Genomic DNA, 25,054 nt, shown 5'->3' with positions numbered 1-25,054 from the left:
CAACAAGACAAACGGAAACATTCTTCTACCCTATACGACCTCTGACCCTTGCCCCTCTCCTGCAGGGTCTTCGGTTGCCCAGCTTAAAGCAATGGATCCGGAGGGGGAGCCGCTCATATACGGTGTTTCAGGAGAAGAAGCCATGAAGTATTTTTCTGTGAATAAGGAAACGGGCGTGGTCTGGCTCCGACAGCAGCTCGACCGTGAGGTAAAACATTCAAACATACAGTAGATCCTGAATTCTGCGCCTGGGAATACAGAGAAACATTTAGAAGATATGAGATGGAGAGTAAATTTTCCAGTGACAACAGAGAGCAGCACAGCATATAGAGTTATTTTCTGAAACATGCTTTTCTGTTTGACTGCTCTGCTCTCTTCATGTATGTCACGTCTCCATGGAAATGTGATGCTGATGTCTCTCTTTCTGCACCAGACCAAGTCAGAGATGCAGGTCGAGTTCTACGTGAGCGACCTTCAGGAGGTACGAGGCAGGTCTGATCTGTGATTTTCATGTCACATGCTGAGATCGTGAATATAGCCTGACCACAAGTCGCCTCCATTTCTCTCTCATCTGTCTCACTTAACAAAATTTATGTGCAAAAATCAACTAACTTTCAGCCCACGCTCCCCTTGATCATTTATAATTCCCTCTGCACCATTTTTTGCTGTTAATCTGAGTCCAGCCGTTTTGTGCCTGATGCATATATGATCTCCTCCCTCAGGTGGTGAAAGATACAGTAAACATCCAGATTGGAGACGTGAATGATAATGCACCAAACTTCCATGGGCAGCCGTACACGGTTCATATCCCTGAGGTAAGAAATTAATTGCATATGGAGAAATAAACAAAAATTTGAGCCCATGTTTCATTTCTCTTATCTGTAGTTAACCAAAGTTTTCTTGCAGAAAATTTAATATTTTAAATAAGACAGATTAATGTAAAATGTCCCATATCTGTTCATGCTGATGTTTGTTGTCTGGTAAAAGTGTTCATTGTTTTCCATATTTGTCACATTGTATGGAGCCATGTCAGGAACACAGGGGACATTTTGTTCTTTTGCGTTTCCATGTAAAATTACTGCTTTCCCATTCAATACTTTTGCATTTCCTCACAATAATGTTCTACTCAGTTCATGCAGCCTCTTGAAGTATTTCTTCTACAATATATGGTTTTTGTAAAGGTTTCTGATGTTAATTTCACATTTGTGAAATATCTAAAGTTTTATGTCTTTTTCTTGTGGATGCACCACAAACTTATGTTCAAAATGTAAAAGCAAAACACGTCAATCAAAGGATTTCCATCCCTTTCTGTTTTCACTAAGACATAAACAGAAACTTATCACATAAAAATAACTCAAGGAGTTATTTTCCTGTTATAATATAATATCTCCATCTGACAGTTTTGATTGCGTCTTTTCCATGTTGGCAGTCTAAATAGTTCATTCTAATCTCCACCTTACACAAACAAACATGAACATCAGTTAATAGATTGACTTCCAATCAGTTTCTGCACCAAAGAGTAAAGAATGAAGACACATTTTTTCACTGAGGAGCTTTAAAGTGCGAATTTAACACAAAGTAACGTAATGATTTCAAAACCTCCTGGTGAAACTGAGGAGCAGTTTCTGCTGCAGATGTTGTCCTCCAGCTCATGTTTAGACAGTCAGAATAGCCTCCTTTAAATAAAGGGAAAAGCCTCCCGGCAGCGGAAACCTTAATCTGCACTACAGTAGCGCTTCCTCCAACTTCTCTGTCCTCTTTCCTCCTGCCACCTCCCTCCTCCTCTCTGTTTCTCCATCTTTGTGTCTACTCCCTGCTTTCTCCTCCATCTAATCCTTGATATGAAGTAATTGCCAGAGTGAAGTGAAGGACTTCAAACAGGGGCTTGAATCTACACACAAAACACACCCACGTTTTGTTGTGCTTACACTGAGCATATACCTCTCTCTGAGTTCTCACCAAATCTTCAAAGCCACTTTCTTTTCCTCTCCCTGATCCATAAAGTCAGACAAATAAATGGGAGAAATAAGGAGCATTTAGATGAGGCTGTTTAGATCACCCACAGCTCAACTGATTTTCTCAGGCCAGCTCGTCGTTTTTTGGGACCTGATGATGTTAAATCAGAGCGTTTGATTCACCTGCAGTCATTATGCTAGTTCAGGAGCTCCGCTCATCAAACTCTGAATTAAAACTAGACATGCACCACTTTTTGTGCAGGAGCAACAGAAAAGTTCACTGAATTACAGAAATCATTTTTTTCATCCTTTCATCTCATATCTTCCAGGATATATTGTAGTATTTGGTGATGTTGGTCTGTTAGTTTTGATAGACAGAATATTCATAATTTATAAAATACACAGAGTGACTCCTCTACAGTTGATGATACTAACTGTTCAAACAGAACTAAGTGTTGGTTCGATAAAACACTAAAGTCTTTTTCTCTTGAGCTTCTCTGGGTGACTTCTAATCTGTCATGGAGACACATGGTGAAACTTTGCCTCGGCTCATGAATGCTTCATGAATGTTCAGGGCAGAAACATTTCCTAAATTACATTACTGTTACATTTTAGAGCTGGATGGCAGCTCTTTAACAACTCTAACAACATTCTCCACTCAAAAAGTCACATTTGACAGCTGCACCTTTTAAAAACTGCAGTCTGAAGTCCGTCATGCTTTATCCGCTTTGAAAAGCCTGTAGTTGACATTAGGCAGCGCATGAATATAGGAATAAAATGATCTTTCTGTGACAAATTATGTAATCATCAGTCTTGTAAACATTTATACAGCTGAAGTTATGGCCAAACACTGGATAAGTATATATGTCAGTGCTTGTGCAGTCTATTAGCATCAGTAGAGAAAAGGACATTTCTCCAGAATATTTCTGTCTGAGAAACAGTTTCCAAGTTATTCTGTTTTTATTTAGTGCTGCCATTAAACACTATTTACTATTTAAGTGACAGATTACAAGTTTGGCAGAGGTGAATGTTTCCCGACTGTGTGGTCCATAACTTTTTAATGTTTGCTGTAGTATCATAAGAATGGCCACACAGATGCTTCTTAAACTTCACTCTGTAATAAAAGACTCCAGGTAATTTGAAAATGATGTAAAGATGATTTACCTCTGTGCTAAGTGAGCATCATTACAAAACACGTCTGCTTCTTTAAAGTTAAGGCAACTTTTATTACACTTGGTCACAAACGCATCATTCTTCCTCATTCACCAGGTTACAGGTTACTTATCTTTTTTATGAGATTATTTGCTCTTTGTTTTTCCATAAATATTAGAACTCAAAGTGAGCAGAAGAGTCTTAACACTATTTAATGCAATTTAAGTGGCGTGTGTACTCCACTTAAAGTTACATAAATTAAATATATTAATAGTTCTTTAAAATTAAAGTACATTCTGTTCTGTTCATATTGCTATTCAACAGTAACCAATTTCTGCTAGTTCTCTTTGAATTCAAAATATATTTATCAATAAATAATAAGTAGAAGTATCTGTGCAGATTGTTTTTAAAGGTGATGCATACAGTAGACTATATGCATTTGGTGAGAAAATATTAACTTTACTCTTGTGAGACTTGAGAACTGACTTGAACAGATGACCTGTGAACGTCTCAAGGTGTGACACCAGTATTTAAATTCAGACATGAGGATCTGTTCAGAACCTGAAATGGGTCAGAACATCTCCTCCTAGAATACTGCACTCATCTGCATTTTCTAACTTGAACCGAAACACAGTCATAATCACACGCAGAGTTTGCGTATTTGAATACTGTATCAGAATACTGCAGGTGCAACATGTTTATTCATCAGTCTAAATGATTTGGCGTGCCTGGCTTGCTTGATAAATGAGACACGGCAAATTCGTTCTGATTTCTTCGTGTCACAATAATAATGCAGCACAAATTCCAATCTGTGCACAGAGAGCCCTTTATTAAGCTTTGCAACTCTTCCACTTGTCTCTGACAGACTGGGAAGTCGACAAATGCACATTGTTCATCTCCCTCTAACCTTTTCTGCACCTTATCTGGTTTCCCCACGACTTTCTGTACCTGCATTTTTATGGCCTCATTACCTCTGTGACCCTGGCTGACCTCTAGCGGGCAGAGCAAACATGCTGGGACATCACTTCATCATGCTGTCACTCACTGGACATGCCACAGTAACTGGGGTTAGAACACCATCAGCACATCAGAGACAAAGAGGGGAAAAGATGATGGACGTGAGAGATGAAGGAGCACGAATGAAAGACTGCCAAGAAATTCAAATTATGTGGTTTTACACAACTAAAATGTCACAGAAAATAGGAGATTGACTGAGGCAAGCAGAAAATAGCAGAGTATGTTGTTTGCTGGTGTGGAGCGATAGATGGGAGCCGCAGCGCTGATGAGAAGTTTACCTCGGGCAGAAAGGCCTTGTTAATGTGGGGCTTGAAATGTTTGACCCTTTTCCTTCCTGCAGGGAGAAAACACCAGCCACCAAACAACTGCAATGAATTAGAAAAACAAGAACTTTTTGTACTGGTTTAAATTTATTGTGGATATTATCTATTCATGGAGAGTCTGCTCACAGACTTGAGTGTGTGTAAATAACTGAAGGTAATGTAAAGCACTGTGGTGTCCTCTTGATGAGATAAAGCATTTTACAGTTACAGATCATTTACCATTAATGTTTGATTTCTCTTAGCATTCTGTTTGCTGCCATCAAGTTTCTTTATTCTGACTTAATATTTGATCACTTTCCTATCAAAAAGGTCCAAAGATTTAAGCACAGTCTACAAATTGGCCATATGGTTTATTCTTGCAGAAATTTAAATTTATCCACTTTTCCATGTCTTTTTGGGAAAAACTTTTCCTGTTGAGACCCTTAGCTAAGTCCAAGTATCAATTATCTGACAGAAACTCTCCCACTATGATGAAAAGAAACCAATTAGGAGTTTCAGGAACAACGACCTGCCATGAATTGAAAACTGCAGTGTTAAGGTCCGCAGTGCAGCCAGATTTCCATCTCAGCTGAAATGAAATGAATCTATTTGGGATGGATGTCTGAAGGTGGATGTGTTCCTCTGCCAGTGGTGCTGGTGCGTCACATCGATTGGATGTAAAGATTAAGACAGTAATTCACGGACTCATCTCTTTGGAGATTTTTCCATTTATTGGAACTCCAAATTGGAATAAAATTCACCCATTTGCATTTTTTTCCATTGTGCTGATATAAAACTTTAATAACTAGTTGGCTAAAACTTAAGTTAAAACAAATGAGTGTTTCAACCAGACGTTGAATCCAAACAAGCATCCAAAGTGATTTTGAACTGGATAAAGCAGGCTAACGTCAATCTGTGAATTTTCAGACTCAGACCTGGACATGGACATTGTTACTTAAATTTGGTGATGGTTCCCAATTTAGAGAATTTATTCCTTAAAGTTGGGTCTTCGCCTGGAAAATATTCATTTTAAGTAAACTCTTCCATTTCCATGAACAGTCAGCCAGAATTATGCCAGAAGCTTGTTGTTGGCCACAAAAACTGCATGTCCTCTGCATCTTACAGAGGGACATTTAATGTTACATTAATGGTGATTTAGCTGCAGGTTTATGTTATGTTTAATTATGATGACATGTGACGTTAGAGAAAATTCTCAATGAATTCAAACGTGATCATTGTGATCATTCCCCTGCACAAGGAATGCTTCAAGTTCATCTTTAAAGGCCCGTAATTAATAATAAGACATGACCATAGTGAGTGTGTGTGAAGAGGTTGGCCTGTTCAGCAGAGAGCAGACAGAAATGTGAGTATGAAGGTGAGCAGTGCAGTCTGTGTGTTAATGTGGTTTTAATTTGTGGCTCCATAAAGAGGGTGGAGGGGAGCAGGTGGGCTGCGAGCATTTCCTCTGTCACTGCTAATGAGCTGGCCAGATTTACAACATACACATCCTCTGGCAGCCAGCAGTTACTGAACAAAACAACGAGAGCGACAACTTTTACTAGAAATAATGTTTGGAAACACTGCACTTCACTGCCAAGCCGATGTTGAGTGACAGACTGAGCATAAAACATACCGATATGCACTTTTCATATTCTGTCAGTGGGACAGCTGACTCTATCGTCCGCAGAGCAAAAGGTTTCTGTTCAGCCGGCTGTGAGTCCACTTCAGCTCCAACAGCCTCCCCATCTACCTACATGCAGGTCCGTCCAGCTGGCTGACCCTCACACACTCCCACTGGGAGCCCGCATTTATCTTAGAGCCACTCTGAGGGGATCAAACACCACATAACGTCCTTTTTATGCATTTTCAACAGATGTCCAACAGTTTTGTCTATAATAGTTTTTCACACCCTTATTCTTCAGTTTCTGTTAGTCCTCTGTTTTAAGTCTGAGGTTTTACACTTTTATACTTTTATGAGATACATATTGATGTTCTAAAAACAGCTCAGATCAAACATTTACCTGCTTTCATCATGGGCTTTAATTGGACCCTTAATGAGGGATTTCAGTTTTGATTTTGTGAAAAAAGTCATTTGGCCCCACTGTAAAACCTATCATTGGATAAGTGAAGGTGAAATGTTAATTATTGTTTGTTGAGTCATCACTCCCCTCTGAAAAAATAACTTCAATTATTTAGAGTTCCTAAAATAACAAAAAGTTTTTATTTTTAATTAATGCATGTTATTTTCCTGCAGGAACTGCGTGTGTTGTCATTTTGGTTAAAGGTCCAGCTAAAGGCATAACTCTAAAAGTATTTCCTTATACCATAAGTTAAACTTTCAAATAAAAAGTAGTTCTGTCTCGTTTTATCTTCTTGTCAATATTCCCCTTCATCGTTTACTTCAGTAGATGTGTTGAGGTATCCAGCCTTCGATAACACAGTGATGACCCATATAACATCATACTGCAGACTTTTCAATAGTCTTTATGGAAGGTGCATAGAAGGATTTCATATGTTTGCTGCAAGGCACATCGGTCTGAGGCTCCAAAATGATAGATGACTAAACTTTATCTGTTTACTGTCTCTCAGGTGTGTCAAGCAGATGAAGAAATCTCTCCTCAGCCTCTATTTTCTATTAGTGGTATCTCACTGTCCCTCTGTAACCTGCGCTAAGCTGTTCTGAGCTAACGCTGGTGTTTTCAACCCTGTTGCACAATGCAGAAACTCTCTGGGTAAAAGTCAGATACTGAAAGGAACTAAGGCCTCACATTCAGGAGTAATGTTGCTTCATTTGGGTTAATAGCTTTCACAATAATATTTTACTGTTACATTACTTTATTCTTCGGAGAACGCTACGTTTATTATCGTCTTGTAAAGCTTTGGATTCTGCTCAGTGCTGCCGGTGTGTGAACAGTTTGGGAAAGAGATGAATTCAAAGCAGAATCATTTCAGCCTCCCAACAATTGGCTGCTACTTTCTGCAAAACAAAAATCAGAGTTGAATATAACAGCATTTCACAAACACACACACTCACACACACTTATTTCAGACAATATTGGCAGAGAGTTTGAGAGCTTCTATTATGCCTCTGAATGAGTTGTTTAGGGCTTGATGTGGGCTCTGGCAGCGTAACAGAGGCACCTGCTATTTGATGTGCCCTCTGTTGCTGTCAGGTACAACATAGATGAATCTGTTATATTCCTTTCTTCTTTGCCTTTGTTTGCTTCTAAAAGCTAAAATTCAATCCCTAATCTTTGGTAGCCATGCCCTGTATCTTAGTAGTTTACCATATCAGAAGGTAATTTGTTTATCAGGTGGCACTAAGATTTCTCTTGCAGCAGCTTTTGGAGATCATTGAAATGTGTTTTTGGTGTTCAAAACATTTTCTTTGATATGAAGGCAGAACACATCTGTGATACTAACTGGATGTACAGTACTCTGCAAAAAATATTCTCAAACTCTTTCATTTTCATTTTTAATTTGTGCACAAGACCAGCAAAACATTGGATAATTGTGATTACAGAAAAGGATGCATGATCCTCAACATTTTTTTCCCTTTAAAGCCATTAATCTGTAGATCCACATTTTCCTACGACTCTTTGGGGATCTGTTTCTATCTGCTTTGCGCGTCTAGTTGCTGAAGTTTTTGTCCACTTTTAGAGTTGATTTTAATCTTTTAGTGTTTGCTTTTAAAATAAAAATTAGTACAAATCAACACTTTGCTTCACAGCTTTGTATGACTTCCCAATACACTTTGAAGCTTGAGGTTGTAATATAATAAAATACGATTCTGGATTAAAACAAACTAATTTCTTCTATACATAACCAAACACACTACCCTCTGTAGTCAAGGTTTGATTTTGCTGATAATTATTTGAAACTCTTCCTTCTAACAGTGAGATTGAATGCAGTGAACTGAGAGATGTCTGGTTGACAGGATCAGGCCTCAAAGTGAATTCTCCCTGACATTAAGACCGTGAGCCTGTCGGGAGGAATGGAGGGATTTAGGAAGGGAGAAGAGGAAAAATGGATAAAGCGAGAGACTTAAATGAGAAGCAGTCAGTATTTTGCTCATCTTTGGCCCTGCTTATAATATCTGTCATCAACAGAAAGAAATGAGTGAAGTTTTTCTCCAGATCTTTTCTCCAGATTTCAGTGGCATTAAAACGCCTGTTTTTTCCTCACCTTATATTTTATTCTCAAATATGTAGACAATGGAAATTTCCATTCAAAATGATTTCTCAGGTTTTCTTTCCATCTGCTACATCATTATTTCTGACAGCACTGATTAGAAAATTCCTCTTGCTCATCCTTCACAAGATCATCAAACTTCTACGCTAACTTTCCTATCAGTTAGGTAATACAGATAGACTACATATGGCCAATTTGTTGAGTCCCAGGATGTTTAACCAGCTGTTTGTCCACATATTTCATGCAGAAAGAGTTTCTCCATCATAGCAGTCATTAAAATTTGCAAGAACAAAGAATATAATCAGAGAGCTGTCTGTCTTATGAATGCTGATTCATTTTTGGGCTAAAGTGAGCGCTTGAGGGCAAATGGCTGCCTAAGTGAGCTGTCAAAGAGACTGTTTGCCCTGTACAACAATTTTTCTGTCCATCCTTTCCAGTCCAGAGGTTAATGCAACAAATACTGCCAGCGCATCATGCATGCTGTCACTCGTGAAGGTAAATCACTTCCTATGCCTCTCTTTATCTTTCTGTCATTTACTTTATCCCGCTAAGCATGAAGAGCACCTTGCTTTTGGTTCTGTACAGTGATGGGTGCAGATTTGGCTGTCAGGAAGGCGAACTGTGTTTATGAGTGAGCAAAGTGTGTTTTAGAGACAGAAAGGCGTACAGAGAGGGGGAGCTGTAGGGAGAAAAGTAAGAAGGAGGCGCACACAGAAAGACGGAGTTAAGACTGAGGAGGGAGAAAGGAAGGCTCCCAACGCCATTAAAGTTTGATTCACTCCTCATTTTTATGAATAAATCAAACTGTCGTTCCCTTTCTGCCATTCTTTCAAGTGTGCACTCCCCACCCCACCATGGCCACTTGCACTCTGCCTTTGGCACTCTCCTACTCTTAGCAGGCACCATTGTGAATTCTGACAAGGTTTCGCTCGCATGAAAGACAGACATGCTTCCTGCCAGTCTCTCAGTATTTTGCACCTGCTTTGGTTGATGGCATGAAAAAATATTTGTCCCCTGAAAGATTGTCTATTAAACACTAAGTTTGTCTTTGAAAATAACACTTGTTTCGTCTAAAACCAAAAATGTTTCCTTTTTTCATAACTTATGAAAAAAGGAAAAACAGAAGAAATCTTTTATTGTGGAATATATATTTTTTTACCTCTGTAAAATGTAGACCTGTGAACATTGTTTGAGGAAATGTTCTTTCCTCAGGGGGAACAAAAACAGCCTTGATAACTATAGTCAACTAAATTTTATTTATTTAATTTTGCCAATCAAATCACTCTTTTATGAGTTTTTTCTCATTTAACAGTAGATAGACAGGAGGAAGGGCAGAGAGAAGCCAGGAATCGAACCGGTGACCGCTGCGCTGAGGATGTTAGCTTCCTTTAACTGGTGCACCTGCGCTAGCTGTGTACCATATGGCGCACTAATTATCCTTTTTCTAATACTTAAATACACAAATCCTTTCTATTCTTGTTTATTTCTGTCCAAAGTTTCCCTAAGTACATATTTATAGCCTTTTTTATTTAGAAAAAAATTTAAAAGCCTTGTTACGTCTTTTATTCAGCTAACAGCACAGATTTAGGCTTGACAGTGTTAAAGTAGGTCACAGCAGGCGGAAGTGGGAATCACAGCAAACTTCTAATCTATTTAATTTAACAGATGTTTATGCTCCTACTCACAGCCCATCTTTGTCAAATATCTGCTTAATTGTCAGGCTGTCAGTCTGTGCACAGTCAGATGTGTCTGAGAGCTTAATTGTTTCTTCATCCCATCCCTCCACTAGAGAGCAGATTAAAGATGGTGATTTCTAAAAATGGACAGTAACTTTTCAGTTGATATAAAACATGTTTTTAATTAAAACAATGAGATAATTTTAAGATTACTTGACTTTCATTCTCTATCCATTTTTTCTCCCCCTGTGCCTTTTATGACAGAAAAGTTATCCATTGGTGTCCAAACTTTTTGCTCTGGGAACAAAAATTGGCAAATTTAAACTACTGCGCTGCCAATAGTTTAAATTTGCCTTTGTTTTGGCAAATTTCTTTAAATTAAAAATAATTTAGAGATCCAAAACATATAAAAGGGCTTTGGACTATTGCCTTATTAAAAGAAAACAGTATCAGGTAGCTTTCTGTTATTATAAACTCTTGTGTTGTTAGGAATATTCCAGGCTGACCTCAAATATTAAAATAAAGGCTATTTTAAATTTTTTAGGGTACATAAAGTACATCGTCTCGTCTGTCAGCTCTTACAGTGAGGCTCACAGAAGCTCCTGCTGCTGCTATTGGTAAAAAAGTGATGAACTTGATGTTCTCTAACAAATGATTAATCTGTCAGAGGAACAATAATCTCAACCACCCAAGTTTCTATGTTCTAACAGACAAGCTGTTTTGTTTTGTCAGTATGTTCATGTTCTCAACAATACAGCTGTAAGTGAGAGTTGGAGGAGTGGGCAGGACTAAACAGAGACAGAAGGCTTATACTATCCAGGAATTTCTCATTAACATGCAGCTGTCAAAATGCCCAATGTTAGAGTCAGAAGTGGGAAAGCTCCATCCCACCATAAATTATTTCTAAGCAGTAAAACAGCTTCTCCTACTTTAGCCAGCTAAATGTTTGTATTCTGTCAAATTAAAAGCCAAACTTGTTGGACGGAAGATATAAAATTTCAATAAAAATCTTTCATATGTCAATCTTCATCATTCCAAAAAGGAGAGTGTTCTCTTAATGTCATGCTTTATTTCCTCATTTGTCATAACTAAACTGAAACAGCCACAAACGTTAACTCTCGTTACCCACAATCCCTTTCCTCTCCTTCTCAGCTTTGCATTCTGGGATGTCTCCAACATTAATTAATGAAGTTGTTCATTTGACAGCCACTGCTCCGCTTCTCTCCATCGTCTGTTCAGACCAAGCCTGGAGAAAGCGTAGATGAAAAGTGGATTTGAGTGGGACAGGGGTAAAAATCACAAGTGGTGATAATAATTAATAGACTAACCAAAGAGAGATGAAACCCTGTAGACTGTAATAAAGATACTTTATTAGAAACCTGCACAGTAGTAATTTCAGAAGTCTGCTGGTCTGAATGAGGGAACTGAAAAAGTCTGAAGAGCAAAGAGGATTGAGAAAGATGTTAAGAGTCTCTGACATCTCAGAGCACATTCAGCTCCTCACAGCTGATACCAGGTCTCATCAATAAGATGTCATTTAATTTGACAACACGTTGCCACATAATAATTGAGAGAGAGAGAAAAATGAGTTGAGTTAAATATGGGGATACATGCTTCCTTTCCATAAATGATTTTTATCATTTTCAATTGAGTTTGCTGTAGTAAGGATACAGTTATTCCTTTCATGCTGTGATTTTTCCCTTTGCTTATCTCTGTTAACCAGCAATAAAAGAGTAAAAAGAACAGAACAAATATGGGAAAAATATTAATGTCTTCATATCAACCAGGCATTTAAAAGTATTTGCTGATAGAGTCTCAATCTAACACCTACAAACACCTGATCACTACGTATTAGTTTATTAAAACCTCTTAGCTGTCATGATGACACTGGTGTCCTCATTGACCTGTTGGATAACGTGTAGGTGTTACCATGGATACCAGGGTTTGTACCTTACACAGGGCATCAGGATCTGCTATGAAAAGAAAATCGTCAGGATGCTCCTGACATCAGCATGTACCACCTAGCTAAGTGCTGCACAGCAAAATGTCTTCAGATAGTGATGGAGAAGCACAACAAACTTCAGATGATGAGTTTGTTTCCATTCCTCTGACATGAGGATCAACATTTTCACCAAGTTTCTCTGCTCTTTGTGCACAAATTAATGAAATGCTTGAAATGCACAGCTATATTTTTTTTTCTGTAATGTTATAGAACAGAAACTCCTGATATTATTCATGAACTTTCTGGATTTCCTGCGTAATCATGTAAAATGATGTGGACACACCATTTTTCCAGTTCTTTGTGTGTTCAGCATGTTCTTGATTGCTTGCTTAAATTCTCATATTAATGAATATATAAAAAGTGATGAAAATAGTTTGTGTGTTTGCTAGTTTTGAGAGGAATAGATATTCTGTGCCTCCAGCAGGTTAACAATAAAACCCTAAATGTTGAAACTGCAACCCTACCAACCCACCAGTGGTGTTCCTCAGAGTTCTGTCTTTAGGCTCTTCTTTTTCATCTGATATCTTCTGACTATTTTGCAACATTTGTCACAAACCTAATATTAGTTTTCATTAATATGCAGATGACATCCATCTCTACCTTTCCTCTAAGCCTTTTACTCCAGTTGGTTCAGATTTTTGCTAACAGAAGTTTCTCTATAATCCAAATAATTCTTGACATTTATGAACTTTATGAGCTCCTCAGTACGCACCCCATTCAGTCTTAAACTCTGTTCATTACGCTTAACAGATTTCTTAGCAGAGAGAACTATGAGCCAAGTACAATATCAGATGCAGCTACTCCACATATTTCTGTTTTTGGATATGTTTCATCGAGACATTGATATCTGAAGGTGAGTTTTAATAGAAAGAACTTGTTCTTACTACTGCTTGTAGAGAAAGTGCTATGTTGTGTTTACAACACGTCAGGCGATGAGGCCCTACGGCTCACTGCATCTTTTATGATGACATCAATACTTCATCCATATGGGCTTATCAATAATATTGACAAATACAAAATCTTGTACAGTGTTGTCAGTTATATATAGCTTTATATTCTGTGTTTTGTTCCAGGATAATTACTTGGTCTGAGTATTCTGCATCAGTTCTGAAAAATATGTTGATCATGTTTGTATTTTGATTTTTTATCTTCAGAGTATTTGGAAATCTTTTTTGATTTTTACTTTAAAGTAGATGTTTTGAAATTTAAGTGAAAAGGGTAAAATGAAGTCAACACTTTACAGCTGCAGCATATATGATGGTGGCTCGGTTGCAAAGTCTAAATTCTGCCATGAACGATATTACAAGCTGCCCACGTACATCCATATACAGAAATTACAGGCCTCACTTCATCTGGTCTCTGAATCCTCCATGAATTCAAAAAATACTGTGGACTGATTAAAGTCTGGGTTTTATGGGCAACTGTGACAAATATGGCAAAATAAATAAATAAACCCAGACTTTCTCCTCCCCCTAGGCAACAGACGTTTATATGATAATCAGCTCTAGTCTAATTTGCATTCAATTCTATTTTAAAAAATGACTTCTTTAAAAAGAGAGATGGTGAAGAATAGGAAACATTATGAGAAAGAGATTTCCTTCTAGAGAAAGAAAATAAGCTTGATCGTTTATTGTTTACTCTTATTCATCAGGTAGTTGAGGATTCATGTCATAAATTGAGAAAGTGACTTCCACATCTCTAAATAAAATGATAATCATGGTTTATTTTCCACACACAGATGATCATTATAAGCTCCTGATTTTACTAAACCTGCTCCTTCTACTTTGATCTGCCTCTGGTTCTTATCAGGAACTTTAATCTGGAAAGAAATTTGGCTTCTACTTTTACAACTTGATTTCTGTTTTAGCTAAATGACTGTGTTTTTTGTAAATATTAAGTTTCTCCAAAACCTACAAAATACCCAAAATAATTGAAAAGTTTAAGAACAAGTTAATCATAGATTTTTTTTTTTTTGCAAACGTTGAATAACGTAAAATGTTTCTTGTCTTTAAAGTAGCTAAACTTTTACACCTAAACTCTGGTCTCAGACTTATCTTCTCTAGTTAGGTAAAAACGTTTTCATAAAATGAAGCCCATTGTTGTCTTGATCCAGCTGAGAAAACCAGCACAAGAACTCACAAATACATTGTTAATGTCTTGGTCTCAGTCCGGGACGAAGGAGGCCTGAAGACCAGAGTTTGCTCATCGATCGAATGTTTCAAAGCCCCGGAAACAGAATTGCACCTGAGACTCCAAGAAAATGTGTTTACTGTCAGCACTGACACAGTTTGACAATTTCAAAATGCGAAATTATGCATGGCTTTAGGTGAAAGCTGTCTATATTTATGCAAATGGTTCCATCCCAAAAGCATGCAGTTCTTAAACAGTATGTGTATCACTGTTTGTGCTCCAGTAGAGTTAAAAGGTTACTGTCTCTTGAAAGTTGGTGGTAATTCCAACAAAGTAGAAGAAACCGTAAAGAAAAAAAAAGAAAAGTGCTGCATTGCTGGTTTTACAAAAGAGAAGTCAGAAATATCACAGCAGGTAAAAATTACCCCTTTCTTCCATTAAAGCCTTCCTGACATTTAAATGATTCCTGGAATCCACGAAATATTCTTTAAAAAGCATGTAAAATTCTGTTTAAAATTTAACATGCAGAAAAAGAGCATTCTGATTAAGCTTCAGATTTAATGATGAATAATGACTCATTGTGTGGCTGTGATTGGGTGCACTGGTGACGGGCTTTCCTGCCTGCCAGTTCTGCTCCCAGTGAGCAGGAAACCTGACATGTAGAGAGAAACTGGAGCCAAAAAAACAACCTCAGAGTAGCCTTCTCCTTAGTGCTGTAGAAAATAATAAGACATGTTTAAGTACATATTTTAAACTTGATAACTTTTAATCTGTAAATAATTCAGTTTAATTTGGGTTTTAAAGCTAAAGACTCATTTGTTCACTCTGTCATTTGTCCCTTAATTTTAGATTTGTTGTTCATGCTGCTTTTATTGACATTTTATCTCCTTGTAATTGTTCAACACTTTGTTTGAAAACACTTATTATTATTATTATTATTATTATTATTATTATTATTATTATTATTATTATTATTATTATTATTAAGGCTCATCATATGCAGCAGTACATTAAAAACGTATACACCATTTATTGATTTAGAAACTCCATCCTAAAATAATAAATTTTTAGAGTTTTGTCATATAAAATAGGTCCTGAGAGAGTAGTTCTTTTTTCTGCCACTTTTGTGTTTTCTGTGTGTGATAGTGACAACTTCAGCCTCATGCTAAAACACTTCAGGTTTCCAACATGTCCTCTGTGTGTCTCTGTTGATATGTCATCGGTGCTGTTTGCTTCGTGAATGAGCCTCTGAGACAGAGTACATCACAACGCTGTGCAAAACGATGTGCTGCTTGCTTCTGGATGTAGCAGTAAGTGGATCTGGGCCAATGTACACTCATCTGCCATTTTATTAAGTACATCTGGTCAGTTGTTCAACATGAACAGCAAATAAGCCAATCACATGGCAGAAACTAAATGTGTTTAGGCTTTTGGACACAGTGAAGATGACTTGCTGAAGTTCAAGTGAGCCTCAGAACGGTCTGAGCATGGAAAGAGGATGTAGGTGAATTTGAGCGTGGCATGGCTGTCAGTGGCAGACCAGCTGGTCTGAGTGTTTCAGAACTTGGGGATTCTCTGAGATCTGTCACACCTTAAGTTCCTTAGTACCAAGTAGTGTTTACATACCACAGACTCAGTACTTTTACTGAACATTTCCGTCTCTTTTTGTCCATAATGTACTCATCTTCTGATTGCTACATCCTGCAGGGTTATATACTGTTGTAAAAATATTAGTTCTTTGTCATTATTTATTGATTACATTGATTTGACTTATCATTTACTCAAATGTTGCCCTTTGACTTTATATTTCTAGACAATCTGGTTTCAGACTAAGATGACATCCTGACGGTTGAAGTGAACTTCCACATTGCAGCATTCATAGTACACAGAAAGTTCATTTCCTGTTGGAGACGACAGTTTGCAAAGATAAGGTTGTTTTTGCAGGGTTGCAAAAACACCATACATGTGCAAAGCATGTAGGAAATAAATATAAGCAAGATCATTTTCTTTCTTTGTCAGAGAATGTTCTGACCTACCAACTATGAAACTCTTTGCATTTTCTCCTTGCTGGAAAGTAATTAAAGATCTGGAAGACTCTCTAATTCTTTTGATTTCTTGGCTGTTCTTTTAAATAAACAAAGTTTTCTACTATGCACCAAGTCACAGAGCTCAAATAATCTCAAACTGGTTTTCTTGAACATACGTTCACTGCACCCCACAGTCACCAGACTTAAATCCAACGGAGCACTTTGGGGTTTAATGAAGTGAAGCGTCACTCCATGACTGCAGCCAACAGTTTGGCAGCAACAAAGTCTCTGAGGAATGTTTCTGACACCTTGTTGAATCATCAACAGTCCTTGTCATTCTGAAGGCTGCAAGACCAGCAAGGTGTACTTAGTATATCGTCCAGTGAGTGTAGCTGAATGCTAACCTGTGTCAATAAAGCTTGGCCATGTACTTCAGCCTGTGTTTTATTCTGAATTGATATGGATAACACTCTACAGCTGATAGAAAGCGGGTACAGAAGTTGCTGATTTGGCCCGTCCTTGTACCCGTCCCCTGGGATCCACCCATCTGTCTCTCTCTGGCTCGGTGGATCCCTGCGGCATGCTGGGCCTGATTACCTTTACATTTAAACAAACAGCTCCGGCTCTTCGGAGGCAGCCAGCCATGAGTACTGACAGGGGGGGGGGCTGAGGTCAGGCAGTTGGTGGAGAAGACTGATTAGGTGATAAAAATGTTATTTATTTTCCTTACTGATAAAAGGTTCTGTCCGTACACAGAAACACACACACCATTTTGTACTCTGCCACAGAAAGACCCTCCATCTGCTGAAGTGATTGTCTAACATTTAAGCGGTTAAATACCACACATCGTTGGTCCATCCTAACAAAAAAGACGCTGCAAAACCGAATGTCGATTTTACAAGATGTCCGCTCTCTCATGGAAGAGTGATTGAAACACCATTACCAATTAGTACTCTACATTCTCACACATACTGTCTTTCACTTTATCACATCCACACAGACAAACTCGCTGCGAGACTGTCCTTGTCTCACTCCCTTTGCTGTCTGATGGTGAGAAATCATTTTATCCAGCTGAGTGCTTCCACAGAAATTTGCTCCGTCTGGCCAACGAGTGGACCAGGCGGAAACAAGTGCAAGAGCAAGATGGAAAGAAAGGAGGTTATAATGGGAAACACTTTTTACCATCAGTTTCTGTACAGTACACAAAGACTCTGTCCATAATACTGTACGTCTGGCATTATGTCTTCCTGACCAATTTACCAGAAATCTATTGGATACAGGAGGTCAAATGAATTGTCAAGAAAAGGCTAACTGTCAGTTCTGAAAAGAAAGGACCCAAATGATCACAGGTCTGGAAAAGCAAGAGCAAGCTTGAAATTAGTTCATGGAGGTTCAAAGTACAGAAGCACCACAAGAAAAAAACACAAGAGGACTGGATAGAAATCAAAGTAAGAGACAAACTGCTCTCTAAAACAACTCAGTCAGTCTGACAGAAAGAAAAATCACCTGGAGTCTAAAGCACAATTAGTAGATTTCTGTCTATAAAACATGTTATTTTTCACATCAATATACTGATATTATGAATCCTTTCTAAAAGAATTTACAACAAAATGCAGACAGAAATCAGAACAAAGTGTCAGACATCTTTCTCATTCTCTGTTGTATAAAAATATCACAGAAACAAGCACATCAACTAATCCGCTAGATATTTTGAAGTGTAGCGTTTGAACTCAGCTTAATGAAAAGAGCAAGGAACAGGCAATGAGTTGGGAAAATTCAGCATTTAACATGACAAAGAACTAAAATACTGATAATAATCTAAGGAAATTTGTTTAAATGTACATGTAGCACAATAACAGACTAAGAAACTAAATGCAAAGGGATGAATCTATATGGCAAAATCATTCTACCAATAAAATACCAACACAAAACAAACATCTGCTGATTGTGTCGGTGTATAAGGAAGTAAGTTTGTTGTTTGCTTTCGTAGCAGCTTCATCTATTACAGAAAAGCTTTACAGAAGGTTCAAAATGTTTGTTTAATGGGTTGAGGGCAGGAGGATTAAGTTCTCCCACAAAAACATCCCTCATCTATGTTGTAATTGACTTTGCTTTGTGCTCTGGTGTGCAGGAAGGAACCCTCCTCAAACTGTTCCCACAAAACTGGATCCATGAAAATCTTCATTTCACTGAAGCCCGACTCTTAAAAAACGGCTCCACAACAAACTTTACACTGGATGCAATGCATTCTGGGAATCACCTTTTCCTGGTGCACACATCTGTGACCACGGAGGTGATTGCAATAATGTATGTATAAAGTAAGCTAAGCATCGCTCTGGGTTTTTAGCGGGTTAGTGGGTTTTTTCTCATAAATTTTCATTTTTGCTAAAAAAGAAACCATGTAGATGAAGGACGTTTAGTTCAGTGAATCTGAATAATTGATAAGCTAATTTCAGATGTGAAATATAGCTTTTGAGTGTAACCTCAGTGATTAATGTAGGTGCTGTTGTTGATTCATCATTTCTGCCACAGCTGCTTTTGAGTCACTACCAGCAACTTAAACTTTTTCCCTTGACACAGGAGTCTATCTCTGTGCTTTGTGTCCAGACAGCAGATAACCAGGGAATCTCATTTAACAGGAATTCTGGTTTTCCACTTAAATTTAGTGATTTGCTGCTTTTCACATTTAGCAATTGCTTTGGTTAGATTTCCTTCTTCATAACAGATCAGTTAAACCGTTTCACATTAGCATACTTATATGGAGATGTCTTGTGCAATTGTGCCCGTTATGACAGCGTTAAACAAAAATGCTTTTCATAATTTAAAGTTTTAAAATCATTTAAAAAAATATTTGGTCACTTGGTAATAGCAAAGAATGTATAAATTATACTAAACAGTGATTGAATAAGTCTTAAATTTTTCTTCACTCTATATAATTTCTCATTTTTTTCTTTCTTTGTTACAATACATGACGGCACGTAAGTTATAATAATGTCAATGGCAGCATGACAGGGCGGCGCATGTGGGCGGCGTTGATGGAGGGGACAGCGGTGGAGAGAGGCTGGGAGTGAAAGGGTGAACGGAGCCGGTGCAATCACATGCCTGCTGGGTTGGAAGCGGAGAGCAGACAGTTGGGGAGGAACTGAGAAAGTTGTGCGCAGTGTAGGTGTAATCATGGCTCTATTGTGGGAAACAGTTGGGCCTCTGAAGCTGCCAGCAGCAGGGGGGTGCAGTCCGACCGCTGCCCCTTCAAATCACCATGTCTTTAACATTTCTGACTAAATAAGAACAAAAAGCTGTACTCAGAAGTCTTACAGTTTGCAACGGCTTTTACCAGATTGGACAAAAGTTAGCTTGAACACATTGCTTGGTGAAGAGGGATTTTTGGCTCTCATTACTCAGCTGATCATTTATTGGGGCAGTTGGAAGCAAGACACACATACGGCTGTTTAGCAGGAAGACATTATTTGATCAGTTAGCCAATCATTAGAATATTGGTCAACAATGTCTTCCTAATGGAGGAGAAGCTAACCCTTGTTGCCTTGGAGAATGGTGGGTTTTTGACTTGGATGGTATGGCTTACTGCCTAAGGCTCTATTGTATCAGCTGACAACATGAGTGTTTACAAAGTAACCAAATAGAATTTATTGCTTATTATAAAAGGAAATGGAGAGTAAGAACCAGAGCTGGATAACATGTTGGAAAAGGAAGGGGCCATTCCCAAAATGCTAGCAGGAAATTGTCCAGATTCTGTCTTGGTAGCTTAAAGCAGATTCAGATTCTATTATTGAAGCTAAAGAGCTCCTGAAAACCAGCCACATCCCATAATCCACTCTGCACCAGAGTTTATGCTATACACAATGTAATCTGGTAACCTGGTAACTACTAATCCCAGAGATGTATGCTTGTCACTCCAGATAATAGACCTACAGCTCTGGAGTTAGCAGCAGGTGTTACTGTTGCAGAGCATCACATGATGCACATGGCTTAGCGGCTTAGCATGGCAGCTCGTTTCATGTCGACTCGTTCACACTTTTCTTGAACTAATCTGAAGACAACAGGAAGTTGTTCGGTCTCTCTCGGTATGGACAGGAGAACTTCTGTGCATCATGTGCATCAGCTGACCTCACTCTGATTTCATGTGACCTTCAACATTGTGGCTGAGTTGTTCTTATTTCCAGTCGCTTTGCTGTAATTCCACTAATAGTTGATGCTGGAATATTTAATGGTGAGAACATTTCAGAAATGGACTTATTGCTCTGGTGGTTTTCTCACAGAACTTTTCCGGAATTAACTGAGCTGCAGGGAGAGACCCATTCCTTCCCACATGTTTGTAGAAATAACCAACCTGCCTGGTTCCTGGATTTCATGCATCTGTGACCAGCGGAGTGATTGGAACCTCTGGATTCAATGTTTTGGGTGGATGACTGAATACTTTTGGAAATATAATGTGTTTCCAATCAAACATGGATGGCAATATTTTACACTGATGTGTGAAACCTGTTTGTAAAAACAAAAAAATGAACCTTTGTAGCTTCTCCACTCTGCTGTTAAAACATTTCCGCATCTGATATTGTTTGTTTGTCTGTCTTTCTGTGTATTTGTGACTGTTATTGGCCCACCTTAACACCTCCCTCTTGGTGTTAAGGTGGATGGGTAGTTCAGAGCTTCTTCAGGAATGTATGGAGTCAGATGAAGATTACATCAACTACAGGAAATTACCACCTTAATCCTGGAGAGGATGGCTACATGTGCTTTTACTGCGTCGTAGTAAGAGTCACCACAGCGAAGATGAAGATGTTTTCTAAAGCTGTTCTCAGTATCAGCAATGCAACATTGTCCTGTTTGGTTTTTTATAAAGTCTAATCAACTAAACTGTTTAAATAGGTTATTTTTAACATGGTAACTTTATGTTTCAGTGCAATTTTGACTTTTTCATGTAAATTTGTTTAGTTCTGCAATTTCTGCAACCTCGTCATATTTAAGTTCTATACAGAAAGCATCTAATTATTTATAATAGTATAAATGTTTTTGCGAAACTTTTGGAAAGATGATTTCTTATGTTTCATGCAAACATTTTAGTAATAGTCTAGAGTATGAAATAAATATTGTCCACTATTTCCTATAGTAAGTATTTATTGGTAAAGACACTCAAATGGTTATCTGCAAAATCAATAACTGATAACAGAATTTCACAGAACTGCAGCTCCTGCCTGTCGACGGTGATCTGTGGATCATTTGACTGAAAACCACATGTTGAATATATAAGATTTTCAGAGAAAAAAATCTATACTGTGTCTGTGTTGTTCAAAGTAGAACAAGACAAACTAAAGTCTAAACGTCAGTGAAGTGATTTACTGCTTCGAACTGCTTAAGGTCATCCTGAAGTCAAGCTGGAACTTTCATAGGAAACTCAAGGAATACGAATTAGCTGTGATACAAGTACAGCTGTTGGATTAATATTTTTGTTGGTTATTTTTATTTATTTTTTTTGCATGTCATTGTTTCACTTAATATGATTTCATACATTTTTTCCCTTCTGCACTGGAAGCAACTGATTTGTCTTTCTGCTTCACTCAGTTAAAGTACAGCTTAATATTGAGCAGCAACACCAACATGAATCTAACTAATCTAGTTTAAACTCTCCAGCCTTCCACTGCAGTGACTCCCTGAGAAAGGAGAGAAAAGCTAACCTTTGACCTCTGGAATCCATTAGACTCTCAGAAAGCTCTCAGTGGACTCCCTGATAGCACGTCAGCGTTCAAAACCTTGTAATCCTAATGTCTGTCTAGCTTTGACTCAATGGGCCCTCAGAGATCCATCTGCCATGTAGACCCAGAAATATGACTCACATCATCTTCACCAGCTGCTCCTTTAAACTGAGAGCATAACAAACACCAGGTTTCACAGCAAGGCCAGAGTTAAGACTAAATAAATATGCTCTCGTTTTATAGTGTTTCTTTCTTGTCTCAGACATGAATCCCTTTTGTTATTAATTGATTTTTTTTCTCCTATTACCATCTTTCTCCACTTTCTCCCATTTATGACATTTCTCTTGTTCCAGTCTTATTTTGAGAATTTTACTTGGCAAAAAGCACCATATATCACTCCAACACCTAAATATTACTTTCATATACTTTGTCATGTCAGAAGACATCCTTTACTGCCTACTATTGTTAGCAATATTTCACATTTATTACTGGTCTGCCTATATACTCAACTTCTTCACTGGGAAACCGTTTTTCCCAGACTCAGACTGTTCTGGTCACACTGTGTGTTACGTCATTATGTTTGACATTGGGACATAATTTGGTGCATATTCAGAGTCAGGTCAGATTAAAGGGTCAGTCTTAAATCTTGAATATTAAAATTTGCAAACATCACACCTGAAACGGTCCAAAAATATTCATACCATTGCAACCTTATCACATTTATTCACATTACAAAAAATGTCAAATTCATCATATTTTACCAATATTCTGAATCAGACCAACAGAATGCTGTGAAGAATTGTGAAATGGAAGAAAAGGACATCGATGGTATTTCATTCTTTTTTACATATATATAAATAAAATCTAATGTTGCTTGAATTTGCGTTTGGCTGCATTTAATTGCCTCAATTTTGGAACCCTAAATTCAAAAGCCTGTTGAATATTAAATATTAATGCTGCAAATTTATTTGCTAAACCATTTTTATCATGGAACAAGATTTGAAATATTGTAGCTAAAATCATACAAAGGGATGTAAAAACTCTCCCAAAACGTTGAATCTTTTCTTTTAAATGTTTTCTCTGCGTTTTGCGTCTCCTCTTCTGTTTCTATTAGCAGCAGCTCTCAGACGGGACGACGGCGGTTCTTGCGGTGCACTTCAGATAAGACACAGCAGGGAACACTCTACATCCCTCTTCAACTGTCTCACCCTTTAACATTCCTCTTCCCTGTGGAAATGGCCTCCATTTATTCAAAAGCTACAAAGCGCTGTCAAGCCATATACGCAGGAATATGAGCCGTGACTAACCAATTGGCTTTTGCACCCAGGAAGGAATAGAGGGGGACACATGCGACGCCTCGCCATGGTATCGATGCGATGCCAGCCAGCTCAGCTGCCTCTGGTCTCACTGGGCAAAAACATGTGACCGGATGGTCTGGAAGGTTAAAAAAACTAAAACATCTATAGTTCATGTTTTGTCATTCATTTTCATTTCAGATACAGACAAAGAATCCACTGATTGTGAACTCCAACAAAACTCAGTGAGATCTTTAGACTTTTTTTCTGAGAACCTGACACTTGAAGCGAGATTTTTAACGGTTGTTTTTGGATTGTGCTTCTTAATTAAATGCACCATTTATGCTGATGGAGCATTTTGACCTTCAGCGCCTCGAGGGATAACAGGAAGATGAGAATGAATAATGTGAATGTGTATTTGACAGATGCTCATTCTGTCTGAGGAGAGGCCAGAGAGTCCAGATTAGCTGCTCACACACCTGCGCAACGCTAAGCCTGCTAACCTCTGAGGCAGCCAGAGCTCACATACACACACACACACACACCCCCACACACACACACACACACACACCCACACACACACACACACACACACACACATGCACAGAGCTGGTCATCTGCACTTCTCAAAGTTCTGACTCTAGATCTGTATTTAAACATTTTCCAAGTCTGGATTAGTATAGAAAAATAAATATAGAATAAGGAGAAATATTTGTCTCTCAAGACTTTATCTTTCACACCATTTGCACAAATATAACAGTTTAAGATAAATAAATGTCTTTAGACTAATTTGTTGATTTCAAATTAAAAACATTCTTCTTTTTGTCCATACATGAATACATTTGAAACAAAATGTTTACATAGTTTAACTGACATTTGAGTTAATTGGAGGCTCGCCTGTGGATGTATTTTAAGGTCACACCTGAAACACTTTATTGTTTGACACATTTGGAAAGTCAGAATAATCGATCCAGATAACAGGAAGAGGATTGTTCATCTGTAAAAGTCTGATTCATCCTTGGGAACAATTTGAAGGCGCCGCGTTCATCTGAACTAACAATTATACCAAGTATACACATAATGGGAATGTCCAGCGATCATACCGCTAAGGAGGAAGACGGACTCTGTGTCCCACAGATGAACAGGTTCTGGTACGAAATGTGTAAATCCATTCCACAACAAAAGTCAAAGACCTTGTGCAACTTTTTTCTGCAAGGCCACTCAGCAAGGAAGAAGCCAAAAGAAACATAAAAAACAGACTGCAGTTTGCAGATGAACACAGAGACAAAACAACTTCTGGACACAGTCCTGAGGTCTGACGAGACAGTTTGGCCATAATGACCACTGTTAGATTTGGAGGAAGAGCACGGAGGTTCATACCATCCTAACTGTGAAGTACGGTGGTGGCAGCATCATGTTGTGCAGTTGTTTTACTGCAGGAGAGACTAGTCCACTTCATACAGTAGTCGGCATCATGAGGACAGAACATTATGTAGGAATATTGTAGCAACTTAAAGACATCGGCCAGAAAAAGCTCGGAGCAGATTGGTTTTCCAGACAGACAGTGACCCATACAGAAAAAGGTCGTTACAAAAT

The 25,054-nt window shown here is 38.1% G+C and overlaps 1 protein-coding gene across 5 annotated transcripts in view; it reads left to right on the top strand.

Moving 5' to 3' along the window:
* cdh23 (cadherin related 23) overlaps window positions 1–25,054 on the top strand; it is a 188,493-nt gene that overhangs the window by 42,453 nt on the left and 120,986 nt on the right. For all 5 annotated transcript variants that reach the window (XM_023327715.1, XM_023327714.1, XM_023327716.1 and 2 more), the window contains exons 4-6: window positions 66–208; window positions 434–481; window positions 723–815. In XM_023327715.1, the coding sequence (XP_023183483.1) occupies window positions 66–208; window positions 434–481; window positions 723–815 (284 nt within the window). The remainder of the gene's footprint in view (window positions 1–65; window positions 209–433; window positions 482–722; window positions 816–25,054) is intronic.

The sequence above is a fragment of the Xiphophorus maculatus genome, chromosome 22 (assembly GCF_002775205.1).
Source record: "Xiphophorus maculatus strain JP 163 A chromosome 22, X_maculatus-5.0-male, whole genome shotgun sequence".
Lineage (NCBI taxonomy): Eukaryota > Metazoa > Chordata > Actinopteri > Cyprinodontiformes > Poeciliidae > Xiphophorus > Xiphophorus maculatus.
Note: the sequence above shows the minus strand (reverse complement) of the source record. Positions and strands in the feature narration are given on the sequence as shown.